Genomic DNA, 22,867 nt, shown 5'->3' with positions numbered 1-22,867 from the left:
GCGCGCTCAAATCGTTGAAAAGTCGTATTTTCTTGGTGTCAAACGTGTGCAAAATTTCCGAACAGTGGACACCGCGAGCTTGCAATTCTAGGATCATAGGATGGTGGAGATTTTGCAGTCCTGTATGTTTTCCGCTAATTTTCCCCGACCGCCTCAAGGAAACAGTCCACTTCTGATCTTCATTGCAGGGATTGAGAAATTTAAACGATGTTTAATTTTTTTTAGTTGATGAAAATAATGAAGAAAATAGAATGAACGAAAATATCGGGTCGAAATTTTCTTTGATTTTGTTTGAAATCAATCAGGCGCCTCTGATTCTTTGCCCAGTTTTTAAGATTGATGAAACGGAAAATATGTATCTTAATTGCAACGATGCAGAACCTCGGATCACGTAACATTAATTTCTTTTGCGGTCTCAGTTCACAGAGCGATCGTCGTCATGTTCTCTTGTTTGAGGAGCAACGCTTTGTCATGTGGCGATATTTGAAAATTGACAACACTGTTTTCCCTCCATTTGAGTGTATGTTGATCAACAGATTTTTTGCGAGACAGCTTTATTTTTAATGGATGTAAATGGAGGAAAATCAGTGTTGCCAACTTGCAAAAGAGCTACTGGCTTTGTCTCAAGCTTTTAGGGTGCACATGTCACTAGAATTTTTCAAAGAATTTTAGCGAGTGAAAATTTAGGAAAAGTATTGACGCACAGTTTGCATTAATAAGCTATGACGTGAAAACTGAACCGCATCGAGAGTGCCGCCTAAATTTTTTTGTACTTTGATTTTTTTGTTACTGCTCCATCATGCGCTCATCATGCAAATACGTATGTCAAGAGCAAAGTAGATATCGTCAGTGCGTGTTAGAGATGTTTCCACACAGGAGAGGTGTTGCAGACAAACATGCGCCGGTGAAGATTCGCTCATCGCAACCAATATGTTCAGTGGTCGCAAATTTTACGTTCGCTCAACACAACTGATAAGTGCGGTCGCGATGAACAGGACAGTGCCAGTGCCAAACAGTTTCGCCCTCAAAAATGAATCGTTTTATCTGTGCATTATTTAGTGCTCTCCTACTATATGATCAAATTGATATCTTCATCGAAGCAGGTAAAGGTAGGTAGTGTTCTCCTACTTTAAAATTGATTTAATAGCTGCACCGAAGCAGGTACATATTACGAATAAATTACATTTTAGAGCCCTGGAAGTAGAGTCTATACAGGGAGAGAGCGGACGTTTCAAAATAAAGATGTTCTTAGGGCCCAAAAAGCAGCAAACTTTGTGACACAAAAAAATTACTTCAAATTTGCAGATTCTAATGCCAAACCAATATGGCCCAGAATGTTCATAAATTAGCGTTCCTCCACAAAAATGAGTAAATTTGTGCTGAAATCAACTACGTGCTTTACAATCGACGAGTCGTATAAATTGGAATGATCAATCGCCTTTGATAATTTGATGCAGAGGTTGGTTGCCTTTTTGGGCCTGAAAAGCTCCATAATCTAACCTCAAAATTATCAAAATTCCCGTGCTCTCCCTATATAAGTACTTGGTACTCTACCTTAAGTTATCGGAATAGTGTTTTTTTGGCCATAATTTTCCATGTGAAATTTGAATGAGGTATATCTTCGTGTAAACGATTACAAAAATACAAATGAAACAGCTCGGCCAAAATTTTTGCAATTCAAAGTTTTTTTTCTCTTTTAAATTGAAAATAATCTGAAGTGAGCGATTTCTTTTAATTTGCGACAAACACAAATAAAAGTTTTGAATTTTTAGTCACAGTTGTCAAAATATCGTGCACCATGACGGATGACAAATGCAACGACCACTGCTTCCAAAAGTACGGATATTTCGGGCGACACATTCCAAGATACGGGAAGGAGCTCACTTATGGTGTCGTGTATTTTCGCAAGATCTGTATCTGCCACTTAGGAAAACACCTGAAGGAATATTTAAAAGACAACGAGCTACCGTGGCGCAAGCTGTGGCTCAAGATGATTTGGTCACCGAAAAGCTTCCATGAGTGGCTCACCCGCTACGATGTGCCGTTCATCACCCATAAGACAGCGGAAGCCCTAGGATACCTCCTTTGAGCCCTCGGATGCAAATGATTGGACTTCAAGCACTGTAGGACTTTTCTCATTACTGTTGCATGTATAACACCTTGAAGCATTATCAATACCCAAATTTAACACATAAGGGGCCGTTCACACATAAGGATTAAACACTTGAGGGGGAGGGAGGTTTGAGCCAGCGTTACGATGCGTTACAAGGGGGAGGGGTGGTCAAGCCCAGCGTTACGTAACGAACCCGAGGCCGGGGGAAATACATTTCATATTCTTTTATTTTTATATATATTATTATTCGTTTTTATATTTATTATGTTTCATATTCTTTTATTTTTATATTTATTATGAGAATATATTTTTTATTTATATACACTTAGTTTAGTTTCATATTCTACATGTAAAATTTTTATATTTTTTTATTTCATATTATTTTAATTTTCATAGCAAGCTCCGTAAAATCTTTCAAAAAAAAAAAATGTAGGCACTTAAGAGAAAGTTGTAAATTTTTTTCGTAATCGTATTTTGCTTTAATTATTTTTGTCCGTGGGTCAACCCTGGATGACTTTAAAAATCATTACAGCGGACGACACGATCCGGAACCCTCGAAAACCTCAATTGGACTTATTTATTTTGCAATATGGTATTACAATTTCTGACTCGTTTTAGAAACAAGATCGGTGACGTGCATTTCCTGGGGGTAGATACGTACTTTTATGGATAATCAAAGCATAGTAGTTCCTTATTGCAAAATGAAGACCAATTGGACCACATTTTGCAATTAGGAACTATAAATACTAGCCCGATTTAAAAACGACGTATGTGCCATTAGTTTCCCTATACACATAAGTGTTTTACCGGAAGAACCAAAATTTATAGTTCCAAATTACAAAATGCAGTGCAATTTATTCTACCCGTTTGTGTATCCCGTACTTTAGTGGCATTTTCTCATTTTGCTGGCTTTGAATGCTCATTTGGTCAAAACCGATCAGAATGAGATTCGATTTCAGTCCAGTCGCGTGAGCAAATTCTGTGTTTCCTAATTAACCCACCTGTTTTGCTTTAGCATGCGATGCGGTATGGAGATTAATGCGTTTTAAATGCGAGTTTCTCCTTATTTTATTCAGCCTCTCTTGGAGTATTCTCCGATGCGTTCAGTGATGTTGTAATTCAGTTTTAATTTTTCTACATTTTTATTTCGCATACAATTTACCCGATGCAGAGTCAGGGTAATTTCAATATTTCATACTACTCCAGGAAAGGATGAATTACAAAATCATTTGTTCCAAACGAGGAGGAATCCACAAGCCAGACTTGGTGCACAAAAGAGCTGGTTGTGTGGAGGAAAAAATGAAGGCAAAGGCTACGGCTTCTATTTTGTGTATCGGCGGTAAAACTACAAGACCACACGTTTCAATTCATGGCATTGCAATTTACGTTAAATTTTGTCAAAAACCACTGAAAATTTATCTGAAATCTCTTTGAAATTATTCGAAATCTGGTCTCGGTGGTTAAAAGTTTACCACTAATGATGTTATCTAAAAAGCAGTCACAGGACGGGGTGGTTTCAAAGTCGTGACGATACCTGATTTGCAGCTGACATCAAAAGTCTGCAGCATTGATGTGAAAAGTGTCAAAACGATTTCTCTTGTGTTTCTCGCATTTGGAATTTTGGCGTTTACGTGATTTAGTCGGTTCAGTTAAATGTATATATGATACATACAATGTATGTATTTGTTGATCCGCGCGGAAAATAGGTGGGTCCAGTAAGCGGACTTCCCCAGTAGACCAGTGGACCGATATATTCCAAATTCTCAGCTCTTCAAAAGCGTAGAGAAAGAGACAGACATGTTTCCATCAAATCCACTTACTTTTAAACATTTTGGAGAAATAGACGATGAACATAACTTTTGATCGTATTGATTCGTCGCATGTGACTCTTAATTAGAACGCGAGTGAAGTCGAATCGAAGTTAAACGCAGAGATTGACCGGAAATTCCTCGAGATTATTGTTTTACGTTAATGTTCTCGCTAGAACGACACGAAAACAATCGTAACGGAATTGGGGGAGGATGGGGGCGGCCGAATCACGGATCGTTAGTAAAGTCAGTCTCGGACTAAGTGGCTTTAATCTACTTCCTCCCTCCATTAAAGGCTCTTGCGTGAGCCTTGTTGTAAGTTCGAGGGTGAAAACAGGGCGTAAAGGAGACGTGCGTTTTTTGTGAGTTTCTGCATAATGATGCTCAGAATCGAGTGACAATGAGACCGAATGGTGCAAGTGCCAAAGCTCTGAGCATGAGTTCTGCGGTCCTTCGACCTGAGAGTAAAAAAGGATCCAAGAGTTGTCAGTGCTTTTATTATTCTTATATCCGATGTCGTGCCCGCGCACCGTTAAAGGGTAGATGATTCTTTCACTTTTTTGTTGGAGCCACATTTCTGAAACATGAAGAACATTTCTGAAACATGAAAAAACATTTCTGAAACAATGGTAGCATTAGGTAGCATCAGTTCTACCTTTGGGAACTTGGGCGCAATACGATGAAGGAAACGCGTTCCTTAACACTATTTTTGGAGGAAAATACTGTTGCGTTAAGGAGTCATTGTATTGGCTGAGAGGATGCAGATTTGCATCACGTTTACCCCATCGGTATTACAACATCAGGCACTCGAAATAATTATGTTTGTTTGCAAACACTCCTGATAAATTAGAAATTTGCAATTCTGATTCGAACTTAAAAAAATATTCTGCACCGCGGAGTAGCGCGTATGATTGTGTGACTTTTAACCAAATGACTCAAAATTGACTGATCCTTTCAAATATGAAGCTTTTGCCTCCTTACGCATCAAACATATTCCTATCATGGATTCACAGTCACTAGTTATGATTTTGAAAATTAATTTTTAATATCACGATAACTTATCCCAAATCTCAAAGACCTCTTCCATTTATTTTATGTTATCAGAAGTCAAAAGTTCGAAACCTTTTTTGTACTGAATGATTGATTGGTTTGCAACAATTTCCCCCTTGAAAGAGTAAAAATACTGCGGTTGCAAACAGATAAAGTTAGAAGTGATGTATTCTCGGAAACAGCAGCCAAATTTGGTAGCGCTGTTTTCTGACCACCTCCGTCATAAAGGACCCTGCTTCCCGGTTTTTTGTCGACCCATCTACTTGTCATTAGTCCTAACGACGGGGCCTCTCAGCCTTTGACTACAACCGCGGAGTCAGTTTGCGCCTCGTTCCAACCTGAGCCACCGTTGCCTTGTTCTTCCATATTGTGCGAATTTTTCGATTTGCTATGGTTACACTATCAAATTTCCATCAATTTCTGATCAAATGGTGACTGGTGCGCACCATCTACCATCAAATTTCTGCGGCCTGCAAAAATTTGATGGTAGATGATGGAGCTGTGGGGCTCATCCCTCATCTGATTTCCACACAACCGTGCTTATTTCATGCTTACTCCAATCAACACGCTGTTTTAATTAATTTTACTCATCAATCTAGATAACTCTCGACCGCCATCTTGGTCATCTTTTTGATCAGAGTTTGACGGAAATTTGAGCGTGTAATCAGGCCAATTGAACCATTATGCTGCCGTGCTAAGGAAAAACGCAGTAGGTATGAGCCCTCAGGCGTTGCAAAATTGCCTTTGATAAAACAAGAATTTCCTGGTAAATTAGGAATATTTTCCTCTCGATTTTTCAGATAATTCTGCACGCAATTTCACCGAAAGTTCCTGAAAATTTCAAGGGGAAATATTCATAAATTGCCTCGAAAATAAACATTGTATCGAAGGAAATTTGGCAACTCTCGAATGTTCATACGACGTTTTTCCTTAGCATGGCGGTATGATTGGAATTCTTTGAAGAGTCTCTCTCCAGGGAGAGCTAAGATTCCCTGGTTTTATAAATTATTACAAAGACTACGCATTATTTAATGTTTTCGCAATCTTAGAGCATCGAATGCTCAAATTTCCTTCTCTCGTGGCTCAATGGCTCATTAAAAATTTTAGATTATATCAGATTGTATTTAAATTATTTAAGATTATATTGTAGATCATATTAGGTAATTTTACACTATAGATTTGTACATCATAGAATTTTACAGAGACAAATTTATACATTTTTTGTTCAACCTTGAAACGGTGTTTTCATCGAAACTCACACTCCAATTCACTCTAATCATTCTTTATGCTGCGGCCTTTTTTTTTAGCCCTCACTATTAACTGGAAATTAAGTGTGATTAGAAGCTTTCTGAGTAATTACAATGGCTGCAGTCTCATCTAAGGATGAGTTTTCTCTTGATTATTATCAAGTAGTGGGGTGTAGGTTATTTGTTGACATGACATCACTTGGAACATCAGGATACATTCAATCTGCTTAGCGGTACACTGCCGTGCCAAGGAAGAACGCCGTATGAACATTCGAGAGTTGCCAAATTTCCTTCCATAAAATGCTTCTTTTTGAGGAAAGTTATGAATATTTTTCCTTGAAATTTTCAGGAACTTTAGGCGGAATTGCAAGCAACATCGTCTGAAAAATAGAGTATTTAATTTAAAAAAATCGGCAGTAATTCCAAGTGCATATTTTTAGAATGCGCACATGGATGTATGTTTGCTAGAGGGAACTATGTGGAAGTGGAGAGATAGGGTGCGCTCGTGCAAGCTGCATAAGAAACAATATAAAGTGGATATAGTTCCTTTTGCGGAAATGGAAAAACGGGATTTTACATTACATCAAAAAGAACGGAGGGCTAACTCGTGAGCCATTAAGATGTGACAAGACCGTTGTGAACAGGGATCATGAGTTACAGCGCCCTAACGAAGAACTCGTCGTCGGGCCCGGTTGTCACCGCTGACGTCACTGGCGCTTTAAAATTCCCATGCATTCCTATTGCCCTCCACTAATGAGCACACCCCATCTTTCAACTTGCACATAGTTCCATTTAGCATAAATACGTCCATATACACTCTTTGGATATATATGCATCTTGGGCAGTAACGTTTAAACGGAACTGTGATGATCAATTTTCCTAGCTGCGTTCTCTGCTCGGATAATCTGAGCGCTGGAAACTACCCTCAAGGGTTTAATTAGTGACCATCGAGCATAAACTATGAATAACGTCTGGTCGCTCCTCTTTTTCTGCGTAAATTAAACACGCTATTTGTCATTGAAACTCAAACTCGGGTGCATTTCATCCGAGCATGGATTCCAGCTCCATTCGCGGTTATCAGTGACATTGGAAAAAAAAAATCTTGGAAAAGTGTACCTCTTCCAGTGAGCATTGTCGTTCGAATTTTGTTATTCGTCTCGTGTAACCGAGGCTAATTTTTTTCTCGATGAAGGGATTGGTAGGCAAAAAGAAATAATTTTGACCGGATCAATTTTTTTAACGTAAAGTCTGTGTGTGTCTTTCGGGGTTATTTTTCAAGGAGGTGACGTGCAAATGAAAACGAGTACAGTGAACATGGATATATTGATAGATATTGATTGATTGTCTACTCAGAAATGATTTTTGAACATTGATTCTTCTATTATATTCTTCACTTACGATACTTTTGCTATATAAAACTATTATTTTTGTCAAAAAGCATATGAATGACCCTCGGTTTCACTTGTAATATTCACTCATGCAGTCAAAAAGGACGTAAGAATTTTTCGGTGTTTCTCCTTAAATGGCTCAAGTGACTCCCTCGTAATGAGACAACTTACACCTTACTTTACTGTCGTAATTACATGTATATTCGTCAAAAAAGACATAGGTACACTTCAGTTTCATTGCTAAAATGGCTTAAAAACAAGCTTTGTTTGGAACGATGTAAGTCACACTATACTTATGTCTAAAAGGACGTTAGTGATATCCAGTTGTCCTTCTACAATGACATAAAAGTCAGGGGTGCAGAAAGTTCATCAGTGGACGCCTTTACCAGCAAAATGCAACGCACTTACACGGCGTGATCGAAGTAAATTTGACAAAAAATCAGCGCGGTCGAGGTGAGGGTGATAAAAAATCAGCGCGGCCAAAGTAAATTTGACAAAAGTTAAGTGCGATTGAAGTGATTTTAACAAAAATCAGCGCGGTCGAAGTATAACCCTGTCATAAAATCAACGCCGTCGAAGTAATTTTAACGAAAATCAGCGCGATTGAAGCAAATCCGACGAAAAATCAACGCTGTCATTTTCATAAAAAATCAGCACGGCCACTGCCGAAGTGTGCACCGTGTTTTGCAATGCACACCGTTCACCCGCAAAACACAGATCGGCCGTTCATGAACATTCCGCACGCCCGATAAAAGCGATAAACTTTTCTCAGACGCGACGCATGTCATCCTCTACTTTATTTTCCCTACGACCGCGGATGTTAAGGTTTCCGGAGGACGTCACAAACCGTTTGCGACTCCGGTCTCGCGGAACAAAAACAGCCTTTGACCAGACGAGGGCAGCGCGAACAAACCCGAGTCAACAGGACCGGCCGATTAATCACCCGAAAAAGCGCGTCTTCCGCCACCGCAGTCGCGCGCCGACCCCGAAAGCCAATTAGTACTTTTTCCCCCGTTCCTCCCGAAAGCCCCCGAATCGATCCCTTTCAGAGCCCCCTAAATCTGTCCTCGACTTAACGAGATCCCCGGGTTTCGTCTCGCTCCTTTTAACAGCTTTAATTAAAAATTTTGCTCTCCGCGTCAAACATTGAGCGAACGATTTCCGCTTTCAATAATGGAACCTCAAAGAATTTCAGCAATTAAATTCTCGCCGCGTCCCTCCCCCAGCCCCTGACCCCACCCTTGCCCCCCCCCCCCCCCGCCCCCGCTCCGTGCTGCTGCCCAATGTTGTAATGGCGCGAGGACCCTGCGGTCTCCACCTATTGACAGTTGGTGCTGATAAGTCGCTGATTTTATAATCGTGCTCAGCGAGTTAATGAATAATAAATAATTCAATAATTCGAATAATTCAATAACTGGGAGGGGACAAAGTTTACTGTGGTTTCCGCGAACCAATACCTCACGATAAACGGATGTAATTGCCAACTTTTCCCGTAGCTGTGGACTTCCGGAATTTTTCCCGTGTTCACGGAAAAAAATAATATAGCTGATTTAACAATCTCTCAGATAAAAAAAAGTGTTCAACGTGTTTCAATGTAGATTTTTCAATGGTAAAATGTTAATTTAACCACCTCCTTGGTTAAAATAGCTTTCCACTATTGTAAAATGTACATTTGAAATATGCCGGGCTTATAATTTAATTTTTTAAATTGCAATCCATTTTTTTGTGTTCCAAGTGATTATACGATTTTTTTCTTGATTCTTTATCGAAAACAAAAGTTTGATGTGATTTTAGCCACCTTACATGTCATTCACAAAAAATAATTCCAACTATCTGGATAGTTATCAACCATCGTTATTTCCGTATGATATTCTCAGGATCCTTTTTTTTATTCCTTTTTTCCCCTTTTTTTTTATTCCTTTTTTTTATCGGGTATTAGGAGAAAAATATGAAGAACGCGGTAAAATTACGCGAAGACATAAAACTCACCGAAAGTTACAGGTGATCAAAAACTTGTGGAAACATGTTGTACTTTAATGGCCATTGCATAGCAGTCATAGCACTACGGTTCATAGAACCGGTACTAATGACCCCTGAATCCAAAAACTCTGGTCACTGAATCCATAACAAAGACAGTATGTCTACATATTTGATTCGTCCATCCACAGCCTCTAAAATCAAATTGTTCAGTAGTTACTAAAGATATTGTTAAAATTCAACACACCAGGTAAAATTAAAAACGTTTTAGATCATTCAACCCCTAACTTTTTTTAGCCTTTCACAAGTTCTAAAATCAATGCGCCGGCTGTATCAATTACCAGCAGTAGAGTTAAAGTAAGTATTTAAACCAACAGAGGATGAGTACTCAAAAAAGGGAAAAAATAGGACTCAATACCCATCTGACATCTGTGGTGTTAAACCACCCCTTGTCTGCAATCTTCATTATTTTGCACTTCTCAATTTCTCCTTCCCTTCGTTCCGCTGAAGTGTCGATCAGAGGTATTCCCCCGCGGTCATCTGATTTAAACGAGTGGAAGATGAATTTTTGCACGAGGAGTTAAATGAATTTCGCTCCTCGGTACTTAAATACCACTCTATTACATTTCATCAATTTTTGTTCTTCAATATTTACACGCTCTACTCTGTGAGATACTGTAACGATAATTAAAAACGCTCGTTTCAATTATCTCTTGTCTCTACCATCAATGCGTGTTTCCGAAGTCATGGTGCGAAAAGTCATTATTTCTTCGTCTCGAATCATGCGCTACAATGTCAGTGAAAATTCAACGAGTTTTATTGAGGATTAGTGAAGACAAATAATCACTTTTCAGCAAACCAGATGAACTAAGTTGAGTGTTTAAGTTTGATACAAATATTACTGATAAACAGGGCTGGTGCTCAAATATACTTGATTTCATCTCGAATTTTCAAGTCGCTGAAGAGCCCTACCTTTTAAATAAATGCGCGTAAATGTAGTTGAAAGTCGTTATTATCGTAACTGAAAATATCGTAACGTATATTTTTAAAACATTCTCAAGACCTTCAAATTTGTTTTAGAAATCACTAAAAGTACTTCGAGATTTTCTTGAAAGTTCTTAAAAGTCCGTAATTTTACCAATATAAGCCCCTAGGAAAGTCTTCTTCGAGAGTTTTTGATTTTGACCGTAGAAAGCTGTAAAAATTCCTGTTATTAAATTGTTTTTAAAAATGTATTATTATTTCTGTACATTTTCTAAGGAAACCGTCCTTCAAACGACATTTTCACCTGCCTATTTGAATGTCGATGACTGAAGTAATAATTCTTCATAAAGATCAGCAGGTAGAGTCAACAGAATCGGGGGCCCTGATGAAATGATCGGGGCACGAAAAAGGTAGGTCATCGAATATTATAAGTACCTAGAATATGAATAATTTGGCAAACGGATCAAAATTATCCAATGATTAATTTGCTCTGTACCTACGCTACTTTTGATTTTATCAAAGCACCAACGTTTGAATTAGCTGTAACTAATTTAACTTTGCTTCATTATTCGTTAAAGATTTTAGCTTCCACCCTCCCCGTTTTCTCAATAAGTTTCGCGTGACATTTTAATGAGGAAAAAATTCTTGTGTTAATTGAATTCATATTCTGGCTAGAAGTCCATTTAAAGCTATAGCAAGATTCTTCAACTGATCGATTGAATCTTGGTCTTCAGAAGCTAAACCTCCCTCCTGAATGTCAACCGAGGATATCTCATAATATGACTTCCCGATCCCTTGCTCTTGCAGGTTGAGAATTATTTCATAGAGATTTCCTAGACTTGAGTCGAAGATTCTCATTATAACCGCTGAGACTCAGAGTATTGCGGATGCTGACAATTAATTATTGTTCCTCTTTGCTTTGCATCTTCGGCCGTTTGGCATTTCAGGGCATTCCATCGCACCGAGAGAGGACTCCGCAGAAGATCTCTACTGTTGTTTAATAAACTTCAAGATTCAATAGAACATCTCCAGACCTCGATTTGAACTTTCTGCAAATCCTTTGAACACCAAATGCTTAGCGAGAGGCACCGAGCTGAATGTTAAATAAAAGCGAAGTTCTGCTGAATCAGCAATTATCTTTTTCCTGTTCCAAGAAGAGAGCATTTTTGTACTCGAGCGTATTGTGTGCTTACCGACGAAACATTATAATACAGTTCGAGTGTGGTTTAGACACGTCTTGAGCTTCCGCAAAAATGAGCTAATTTGGCTCATTTTCTGGGAACCCGGGAAATTCATTGAGGTTTGGCTGAAATGAAACTTTAAGTTGAGACAAACTTCGAATGAGAGTTTTAGTGTGAGTTCGAAGAAGATTAAATTCTACAGTGTGGCAAACTTTACATCGCATTTATACCATGAAAATCACGGGCAATTATACAGAAATTTTCTTGATTTTACTCTGATTTCGTGAGGAAGTAAAATATTGGACAAAAATTGCACAAGTACATTTGGATATATTTATGCTAAAAGGAACTATGTGCAAGTGAGAAGATGGGGTGTGCTCGTAGAAGCTGCATAAGAAGCAATGTAAAAGTGGATACAGTTCCTTTTAAGAAAATGGAATAGCGGGATTTGACATTAAATCAAAAGGAACTGAGCGCTAACTCGTAAGCTTTGGACTTGTGACAAAGAGCCTTGTGGACAGCGTTTATGAGTTAAAAAAGAGTCTCTCCACTGATCTCCGTATCCTGCCCTGTCTTGGTCGTTGCCGCTGACGTCACTGGCGCTTTAAAAGTCCCATTCATTCTTATGGCCCTCAAATAACAAACTCACCCCACACGGAGAAAAAAACCTCATGTGCGGGACCCGAAGTTTAGGCCATATGGATCTATGAAGTTTTCAGATTGAGCATCTGAAAACTTTAGATCTATCTGTCAAGGTTCGGATTACACATCTGAAACTTCGGTTCTTACATCTTAAGTACTTCAGATGTGAGAACCGAAGTTTTTCGGATGTGAAAACCGAAGTTTTTCGGATGTGAAAACCGAAGTACTTCAGATATAAGAACTGAAGTTTCAGAAGTGTGATCCAAACCTCAGCGGCTGGACCTTAAGTGTTCGGATGCTCGATCCGAAAACTTCAGAGATCCACATGACCTAAACTTCGGGTCCCACGCACGAAGTTTTCTTTCTCCGTGCATCTTTCCACTTGCACATAAGTATAGTTCCATTTAGCATAAATACGTCCATTTTCTTAAAAAACTGAATTGTTTTAGTCAATTTTGAAGCCTTGGCGTGGAGTTACGTTCATTCGTCCAGGAAAATTGGACTGCATTTTGCAATTTGGAACTATAAATTCTGGCTCATCTGAAAAAACACTTATGTGCTTAGGGAAATTAATGGCACATACGTTGTTTTTGAACCGGGCCAGAATTTATAGTTCCTAATTGCAAAATGCAGTCCAATTATTCCACCCCTATATGGTTGGCGCCCCACGCCCCACGCCCCACGTAAGTGCGTGCTTTCCTCACCCTCGCAGGCCTGACCGGCATCGAGACTAGGGCAGGGTTAACGACATCAGTCGTAAAGCTCCAACGGGTATCTGTTCCGCGCTGATTCAATTAAACTCATTCCGGGCCCGCGGAAGTTGTCAGGTGAATTGTGATGTCTCTGATTCTTCCCGGCGGAGACTCGGCCCCGTTTCGCGCCGCACATCGGGCAACCCTGCATTCTAGCAGCTCCTACAAAAGATGACGACCGTGCAATTATCGCTTCCGCCTTTTTCCCAATAAGCGAATTCTTCGGCATAAATTACTTCCCGGCGGATGCGCCGCGCCGCGCTCCTTGGAAATTTTATTGCACCTTCAATTTGTCGAGTATTTCCATTCTGAGTCGCCGCCCCTTTGCCCCGTGACCCACTCGGAAACTGCGTGCTCACCAATCGGGATCAGCGTGAAATATCAAAGTCTAACTCTCACAGGGCATTAAATGTTAGATATTCATACGCTGGGGAAAAAAATAAAAACACATTGGATCTAGAGTCCAGACTCTAGAAAACATTGACAAGTAAAAGAACTCTTGATTCAATCAGATTTAAGCTTAAATCATAAGGAAATCCGCTCAAATGAAGAGGCTTGGTTCTTGATTTAAGCTTAAATCTGATTGAATCAAGATTATTTTTTCTTGTCGATGTTTTTAAGAGTCTGGACTCTAGATCCAATGTGTTTTTTTTTCCAGCGTAAGAAAAAAACATGAAATGTGGCTCGAATTGTATGTAACAAGGTGGTAAAATAGTGCTGGGTCTACACGATTTTGCGATAAAAACAAGGCCAGAAAATTTGTATAAATGTTTCGATTAGAGACAAATATTTTGAGCACGCCATATACCGTCACTGCTCATCGATTTTCAGAACAAAACAAGGAAAACCCGGAAAAAGCTTCTCATCTGGATCATTGGAGCTCAGAATTTTTGACTCCAATTGAAAAATGTGTGAATTTTCCTGCCCTTGTTTTCCCCGCAAATCAGTGTAGACCCAGCACTATAGTACCACCTTGCTACCTAATTTATTCATAAATAATATTAAAAACATCTTAAACTAAAATAGATTATTCTTTTCTTCATGGTCTTATATTTATAAAAATTGGTATTTTTTCTAATTAAATACCATAAAAAGAAAGAAAAATTTCAAAAGGAGAATGAAGATGTCTTTGTAATTTTCACAAAGAATCAAAAAATTAATCCAAACGAAAAATGTATGAGCTTTCCTGGCCTTGGTTTCCCGCAAAACAGTGTAATCTTAGCACAGTGTGTGTAACAGTGTTAGATTGTGGATTGTCAATTGGACGCATTTCTATCGAACGAAACTATGTGCATTATGACGTGAGCCCTGTTATGAGTGTATTCTTATGGGTGTCAGGGCTCATGTCTTAATGCACATTGCACATAGTTCTGTTTGATAGAAATACGTCCAATTACAGAGCAGATTTCTCTGATTAAACTACCGCCAAATTGTTTCAGTTGGACGATTTTCTTTTATCACCATTTTACCACCTTGCTATCTGAAATATTTATTGATAATATTGGTAGAGGGGAGGTGGGTTGTCGTAGCAGTGCATCAGTCGCTGAGGATGGTCATAAGAGGCAACCAAAACGAGCCCGACCGAACACAAAATAACGTGCAAGTGAGTAATTTAATTATTATGACCTCATAAAGTTCTTGTGCGAACCCGACCCTCGCCGTTAAAGAATCGAGGGCAGTGTCCTTTTAGATCCTCGCAGCATAGTCTGCTGCGCCGAACCGAGGGGTCGGGTCAAGCGTTGAGTGCCTGGAAAGTCAAAACGCCTTCACTTCGGTTCGTATGCAACATGATTATCCGTGAAGTTCGAATAGTTGCATCCAGGCTTTATGATGAACTTCGTTTAGTGTCCGTTGCATGCAATGCTATGACTAAGTGTGTTTCTTTTTCTTCTTAACATAATCCAGCGTTGCCCACTGTGCCAATTAATTAAACTATCACCGTTTTTTATTTCGACAATGACTAGGTCTCGTAAAATCCATCGCTTTTAAAGTTATGCCGACGTTATCAGTCCTTGAACTTGCAGACAGTTTATCTGAGCATAATTTTTACAGTTCCCTGTCACCTAGTCTAACGAGTCGTCTTTTTTCATTATTTTTTTCTCCTTTCGTAAAATACCTGCAGTTTCGGATAACCGAGGTCCTACAACCTTCCTACATCACCGCAATTTGACCTTCTTTTTGACCTAAATCCAGTGCACATGTATATGAGCCGAGTTCTTGTGTCGCACAGTGTAACGAGCCGTCGTAAGAAATTGGACGTGATAGTTTTTACAAAAACTGTAAAGAGCGACGCCAAGAATGGCACAATTTGGGCCAGAAGGGATTTTTCTGAAACCGGGCCCAAACGATACCTTATGATACCCTAAAACTCTGGTAAAAATTTTAGCTTGAGTATACGCACGGTTTTTGAGAAATGAGGGGCAAAGTTGCCTAATCGCCATCATTCTGGACAACATTTCTACAGCAAAAAGACGGGAAAAATGGACGAAAAAGTTACACCTTTGATGAATTTCGGCTGTACATGTTCTCATTAGGTTCCCAAGCATTTAACTGTGTTCAGTTTCAAAAATTTGGTCGCACAGTGGTCCAAAATGGGGAGAAATCGTCGACAAATCAGGATTCTTTGTCAAAGTTTTAGAAATGGAAGTAAAATTGTCGGTCTACTGCAGTTTTCATGGCTAACAATGTTCTCATCGGTCATCAATGCATGAAATTGTGTTCAGCTTCACAAATTTACATCGCACAGTGGTCAAAAATGAGGGAATTAGTGGACAAATTAAGATCCTCTGTCAAACTTCTTAAAAATGAAGTGAAACTGTTGGTCCCCAGTAGACTTTAGATCCCGGAAAAATTCTTTAAATTCTTTTTTTGACTATTTAAATCTTTTTTTAATTTTTTCTCTCCATTTTTACTTCTTTTTTTTAAATTTCTGAAAATTTGCATATTTTATTGAGATAATGCTACAAAGTCTATTCTATAACAACATTCTATAGACAATACGGTCTGACATGTAGTAATAATTAAAAAAATTAAAAACATGAATTTTTCCCGGATCTAAAGTCTACTGGGGACCAACAGTTTCACTTCATTTTTAAGAAGTTTGACAGAGGATCTTAATTTGTCCACTAATTCCGTCATTTTTGACCACTGTGCGATGTAAATTTGTGAAGCTGAACACAATTTCATGCATTGATGACCGATGAGAACATTGTTAGCCATGAAAACTGCAGTAGACCGACAATTTACTTCCATTTCTAAAAATTTGACAAAGAATCCTGATTTGTCAACGATTTCTCCCCATTTTGGACCACTGTGCGACCAAAATTTTTGAAACTGAACACAGTTAAATGCTTGGGAACCTAATGAGAACATGTACAGCCGAAATTCATCAAAGTTGTAACTTTTTCGTCCATTTTTCCCGTCTTTTTGCTGTAGAAATGCTGTCCAGAATGATGGCGATTTGGCAACTTTGCCCCCTCATTTCTCAAAAACCGTGCGTATACTCAAGCTAAAATTTTTACCAGAGTTTTAGGGTACATAAGGTATCTTTGGGCCCGGTTTCAGAAAAATCCCTTCTGGCCCAAATTGTGCCAAAAAGTCTTTTTGCGTCGCTCTTTCAATGTTTATTTCCTCCTAATGTATATTTAAAGAAATGTCTCTCGAAAGGTATTCATAGAAATATTAATGACACTGTTTAAACTTCCAAATTTCATACCAACGAAGATATAAGCACGTTCCCACATTATTGTTCAACATTCCTTTCCGATTCGCTCCACTGTACGTCTGCGCTCAGCCCTCCGACCCACACCTGTAAACAACTCGCTTGAATTTCGAAAAATTGATGACTTAATTTCGCGAGGGCGACCGTTGCCGGCTTTCCAAAAATAACCAGAAATTCCCTCACGAAATTTGCCAAGTCCTCGTTGTCCAATCCCGATTCGGTGACAAGGCGGTTCTACAATCTATTCGCGGTCCCTGCACACCGCCTGATTTCGTTGCTAAGGACGTAATTCAATTTCCATGTGAGTTCTGCAGAGCACAGGGTTGTACACACAGATCGACTTTTTCGTGGAAATGAACTTACGTCCTTACGTCGGCGGAGTCATGATTTATAAACTTGTTTAACGGAGCCGCACTCACGGGATCGCCAAGGAAATGAAAGTAATCATTTCCTTTCCTCGAGTTGCAGTTCCGCTCATGTATGCATTTCAGTCGGATGTGATCGTCGGATACAAATCCGTTGACCACGCCTACCTGCGCAAACCGCCAATCACATCAAAGGCACACAATTTCTCCAGCTCAAGGTATATCAATATTGTGTGACGTCATCCAATTATCAGACGCTGCTGATGGACCACTATGGAATTACACAAACCGATTGCGGTGAACGCACGAGTCGTAAGACGGGATGTTGGAGTTGTTTAGCCAACGTGCGTAAAAAGTTCAGTGTAAAGCTGATATCTCATTACAGAGGAAAAAAGCTCATACACAAGCACAATTTTCCCTCGAAGAGATACGCTGTTTGGAGCAAAACTAGTTACATCCACTCAGGGAGACAACTGCAGACGCGTTTTGGCCTTGTTGGGTCAATCCTCAGTGCAGTGCAGCCTCCTCAATTTCCTGCTACCAAGCTCGAGAGATCGTGAAAACCAGCCCGAGACTTGGGCAAGCGGACGCCGCGGCAAGTAAACTTGCGTCATCTAGTGAGCGATCTCTGTAATGAGATATCAGCTTTACGCTGAACTTTTTACGCGCGCTGGCTAAAAATATCCAACATATTTCAATGTAGATTTCACAATAAAAGAAATCACCCCCTGGTTAAATTAGCTTTCCTCTATTGTAAAATGTACCTATGAAACATGTTGGACATATTTTTTATCAATTCAATGGACCACTAGACAAGGTACGAATTTCAGCATTCTGGTACATGTTTCTCAACCAAAATTTTACGTAGAACACGATGCGCACAACACAAATTGCCGAAATTAACTCCTTACGAAGATATTTAATGATTCTTGATGCGTGAATTCAAACCACCCGCTCATGAAAACTCAATGATCTACGTGATACACATTGCGCGCTAAACGTTAACCCTTTATTGCACAATGATGCTTATTCGCAACATTTGGTTTTTTATTTTTTTAAAATCAGGATGTAGATGATTTTTTATGTGACTGTTTATGCCAGTCGGCATTGGTATAGCGGATATGAATAAATTTTCCCCCACCCCCAATTCAGGACTGCCAACTGTAAAAAAAAAACGCTTTTTTGTCGGGTTGGTCGGTCTGAGGGTCACCGGTGAGGTCACCACTTTCGCTGGTCGGTGGTTGGCTGCTCTGTAGTGCTGATGGGCTGGGAAAATTCATGCTGTTAGGTTGCATTCTGTAGTTTTTCGATAGCCAATCAGAAAATTATTACAGCATTATTATTACGCAGTTTTATAGAGATCAAAAAGTAAATGTTGCCAATCGGCATCACCGAGCAACTAGGGGACAACTTTTGAATGTTCACTCAAGTTATCGTGCGCGCGAGTACATGCGTTAAACGCGCGTTTCAGTCAGTTTTATTAGTTTTTGCTGAGAAAATGATGTGTTGAGTGCCTGAAACAATGGTTAAAGAGGAGGAGCGCCTGCGAATAGACGAAATCGTCAAGTGTCTTGGTGAAAATCCAGAGAAATCTGATGACTCAGACCTGGTCAGCAGCTTGGATGAAGACGAATAAATTCCAAATTTTTTCAAAGAATAAATTCCATTTCTCTACATTATTTTTCACATTGTTTCATTTTTTATACACCTAGGGTATTTAAACTTTAATTAATTTTTTTAAAACTAAATATTTTGGTCGGACGATGGACCTAAGTCTAAATTTTTGGTACGCTTGGAAACGCAAGAGTTTTTCCTCCCCGGAAAGCAGTAGCATTCAATTTTACCTACGATTTCTTATACTTTTTCTTTCTTTTATCATTCTAAATTAACATTCCAATTTATTAGCTCAAAATTTTCCACTTCCAAGTCTTTCAATTTTTTTTGAAAATTCTCAAAGTGTTCGGTGATGCCGTTTGGTAACATTTGGTTTTGTGCCCCAAAAAAGGTCAAAAGGTCAAAATTTTCAAAAACGGCAAAAGACGTGTCCATTTTTTCCATAACCTACAACATATATTTTTTTCATCAAAATCGGTGATCTAAAATTAATTCGTGCAACAAAGGGTTAACATGACAGTCTCTACGATATAAAAATCTGGCAACCTCGATCTTGACGCTTTGGCTCAGCTATAGCAAATTCTTATAGTTTGAACAACACATGGCGGGAAATGAACATTGATCGATTGAGAAGCTTGCTGAAACCGTTTTAGTGCGCGATTTGACTCACGTAGAGCTTTGAGTTTCTTGTGAGCGGGCAGTTCAAATTCCTCGTAATCAATGTGTAATGAAAACGTTGCTGAAAGTTGGTCTCACTAGGTTTCGTTGTAGGAATCGTGTTTTACGTAAAATTCTGGTTAAGAAACATGTATCAGATTGCTTAAATTTGCACCTTATCTAGTGGTCCATTGTTAAATCAGCAATCCATTTTCTCCGTGCGAAAGTTCATTGTCCCAGCCTACAGAGTATCCCTTTCCCCTGCATTTAAAAAAAAATAAAAAATAAAAAAAAAAAAAAAAAAATAATTCATCGAAAATTGTTAAACGTCGCAATGGCGGCGCCTTCCCGCAGTTACCGCGGCTCATTTATAGTTTCCTCGACCGGAAGAGGGTGGAAAAGATTTAAAAAAGAAACTTCCGGCACGGCTCTCGGAGGACTTATTGAGACCGCGGGCGAAAGTTTGCGCGGCAGCGGGCGGGAGTGGCTCCCGAATGATCGGGGCGAAGATCGAAGCAGGTGTTTTTTAGACGGGAACATTTAATTTTAAGACCCGGCCGGGACTTCCGCGGCGGATGCGAAGGATCTGATTATGCATATTTTATGCGCGGGAGCAGACGCGCCGCATTACGGGGACGCGACGGCGCGGCGACGCGACGCGGGGAGCGGTTTCATTACGGAGCCGGAGACATGTGTTTATGTGTCGGTGACATTCGCCTCACTCATAATTCCCATCGGAAGCTCCTCCCCGAAACTTGCCGCGTCCTGTGTTCCTGGATTATGCTCCAATCCCACCTCCCGCCAACTTTCGCACTTTTAAGCAGCCTGTCTTTTTGCCCTCGCCAAGAACCGTGCGTCCGTGCGCAATGCGGTTATTTCCAAATTGGACGGATTTAACTCAAATCTGCCTCATTACACTTGGATTGCATTTTGCAAAAAGGAACCAAGTGCATTTCAATGTTGCTAAGATTGAACAACTTACATTCTGTGCAAACAGTGACTGAAATCTTGAAAGCAATTACATTCACAAAGGTAATTTTCGTCTTGAATTCATACGAGGGGCGTTCAATAAGTAAGTATCCCCCCTCTCTAAAATCCATAAGAATGGACCAATTTTAAAAAACTTGGGCTCAAAATCTTTCTTAGGATATTTCGAGTTCAACAAAACAAACCGCAACAAAATCGGACCATGTGCGGCCGAACGCGAGCCGTTTGAACGCGCCGAGGTGCTCGACGCTCCCGCCGAATCTGCGAGGATTTGAAGTCCGCTACAGGAGAAGAGCTTCTCTGCCAAAGCCTCAGTCGTTCATGACTGACGAAAAATCAAAGAAATTTTTGTAGAATAAGGGGCTTACCTCACTTCTCCACATAACCAGCTCGATCCAAGCAAGTCTGATACTGAGACTAAGACTAAGAGAACAGCTTTTGGATGCCTCGTGCGTGGAAGTCTTTCAGCTGACCGCGGATGAAAGAGTGGACGGCTTGTTTGACCTCTTCCACTGATTCAAAATTAACTCCTCCGAGTTCAGATTTCAGGAACGATAATAAATGGTGGTCTGGTTTCCCATTTATTATCGTATCTGAAATCTGAACTCGGAGGAGTTAATTTTGAATCAGTGGAAGAGGTCAAACAAGCCGTCCACTCTTTCATCCGCGGTCAGCTGAAAGACTTCCACGCACGAGGCATCCAAAAGCTGTTCTCTTAGTCTTAGTCTCAGTATCAGACTTGCTTGGATCGAGCTGGTTATGTGGAGAAGTGAGGTAAGCCCCTTATTCTACAAAAATTTCTTTGATTTTTCGTCAGTCATGAACGACTGAGGCTTTGGCAGAGAAGCTCTTCTCCTGTAGCGGACTTCAAATCCTCGCAGATTCGGCGGGAGCGTCGAGCACCTCGGCGCGTTCAAACGGCTCGCGTTCGGCCGCACATGGTCCGATTTTGTTGCGGTTTGTTTTGTTGAACTCGAAATATCCTAAGAAAGATTTTGAGCCCAAGTTTTTTAAAATTGGTCCATTCTTATGGATTTTAGAGAGGGAGGATACTTACTTATTGAACGCCCCTCGTAGTTCATTGGGAGTTAAGATTAAATGTGTGTAGATGATCTGAATATAGTTGCAGGGTGAAAAAGTTGCACCATCTTAGTGACATTGGAGGCTCCTGGTTCCTTTTTGCAAAATGCAATCTACTTAATGTTGCCTGCGATTGAACGGATATAACTTTTACCGAAAAAAAAAGATGCTGACTTAACATTCTGGATGTAAAAAATTGTGTGAAAACTCACGAAACGCTAAAATCAGCACAGTAGTTACTAAAGCAATGTCAAGATGTAAAGCTAACTGCTGTGGCAGTTAACTTTACTGACGAAAACTGACTTAACAAAAATTGGACGGATTTGACCAAAATCTGCCTTTATTGCACTTCACGTTACCTGTGATTGAACGGATATAGCTACACCGAAAAAGAGGATGCTGACTTAACATTCTGTATGTAAAAAAGTGTGCGACAACTCGCAAAACGCTAACCGCCACAGCAATTACTACAGCAATGCCAAGCTGTAAAGCTAACTGTTGCGGCGGTTATAACTTAGCGTTTTGCGACATTGTCGCACAATTTTTACATCCAGAATGTTGAGTCGGGATCCTTTTTTTTCGGTGTAGAATTAGCCTACTTGCATTTTACGTGGCCTAATTTCCTCACAAGTTTTATTTTTTTGACAAAAAACTCAGTAACCTTCTGACTTGGAATGGTTTTAGTATATTCTTGGTAATCAAAGACATGTATTAATGTAAATCATCTCCCTTGGATTATAAAGAATATGTTTACTGGATTTTAAACCAGAAATTTGGATTTGTTACTGTTCAAAAAATAAAGCATGTGGAAGCATGATAAGCAGTTACGCGACATGAAAAATTCTACTTAGTAAAATGTAAAAAGGCATGACGTATACTCTGCATAGCCTCTAATAATTCTTAAGTTATAGATCCGTGGAAGTGGTAGTATTGGTAAAGGAACAGGGTGGTTATTTACTTATATCAAGAACGGTGAAATAAAGAACGGAATACATAATAGTGTAAGTTGATGTTGTGAAAAACTATTTTTACCCACTCCCAAACCGTTCTCTTGTCGCCCCATCCATTATATCCGGAATAACGTAAGTGCAGTTTAGGCATTTCCACGTAAACCGTGTAAGTGACCTAAACTTAAAATGCGCCACTTGAGTGAAAAAACCGTCCGATTTACACTGATATAATGCTATTTTCCTCTTTGCACTTGACAGTAAGCTGCTCAAATTGCAAACAAAGGTACTTTAGCATGTTCCTCATATCTCCTATTAGTTTCCTCTAAAAAAAGCTTTGAGAGATTCAGGACG

The 22,867-nt window shown here is 39.6% G+C and overlaps 2 protein-coding genes across 3 annotated transcripts in view; both read left to right on the top strand.

Moving 5' to 3' along the window:
• LOC109032891 (limbic system-associated membrane protein) overlaps positions 1–22,867 on the top strand; it is a gene marked incomplete in the record, with an annotated part of 401,446 nt that overhangs the window by 61,469 nt on the left and 317,110 nt on the right.
• LOC109043342 (uncharacterized) lies at positions 855–2,244 on the top strand. Of its 2 annotated transcripts, none has more exons than XM_072299027.1 (2): positions 855–1,103; positions 1,773–2,244. In XM_072299027.1, exons 1-2 carry the CDS (start codon positions 1,031–1,033, stop codon positions 2,087–2,089), a joined length of 390 nt encoding a protein of 129 aa, XP_072155128.1. In that variant the 5' UTR covers positions 855–1,030; the 3' UTR covers positions 2,090–2,244. The 2 variants fall into 2 exon arrangements, with proteins under 2 accessions (XP_072155128.1, XP_018916080.2); XM_019060535.2 differs by having other exon boundaries at positions 855–1,109.

This window comes from Bemisia tabaci, chromosome 4 (genome assembly GCF_918797505.1).
Source record: "Bemisia tabaci chromosome 4, PGI_BMITA_v3".
Classification (NCBI taxonomy): Eukaryota; Metazoa; Arthropoda; class Insecta; order Hemiptera; family Aleyrodidae; genus Bemisia; species Bemisia tabaci.
The sequence above is the reverse complement of the archived record's forward strand: the minus strand, read 5'-3'. Positions and strand labels throughout refer to the sequence as shown.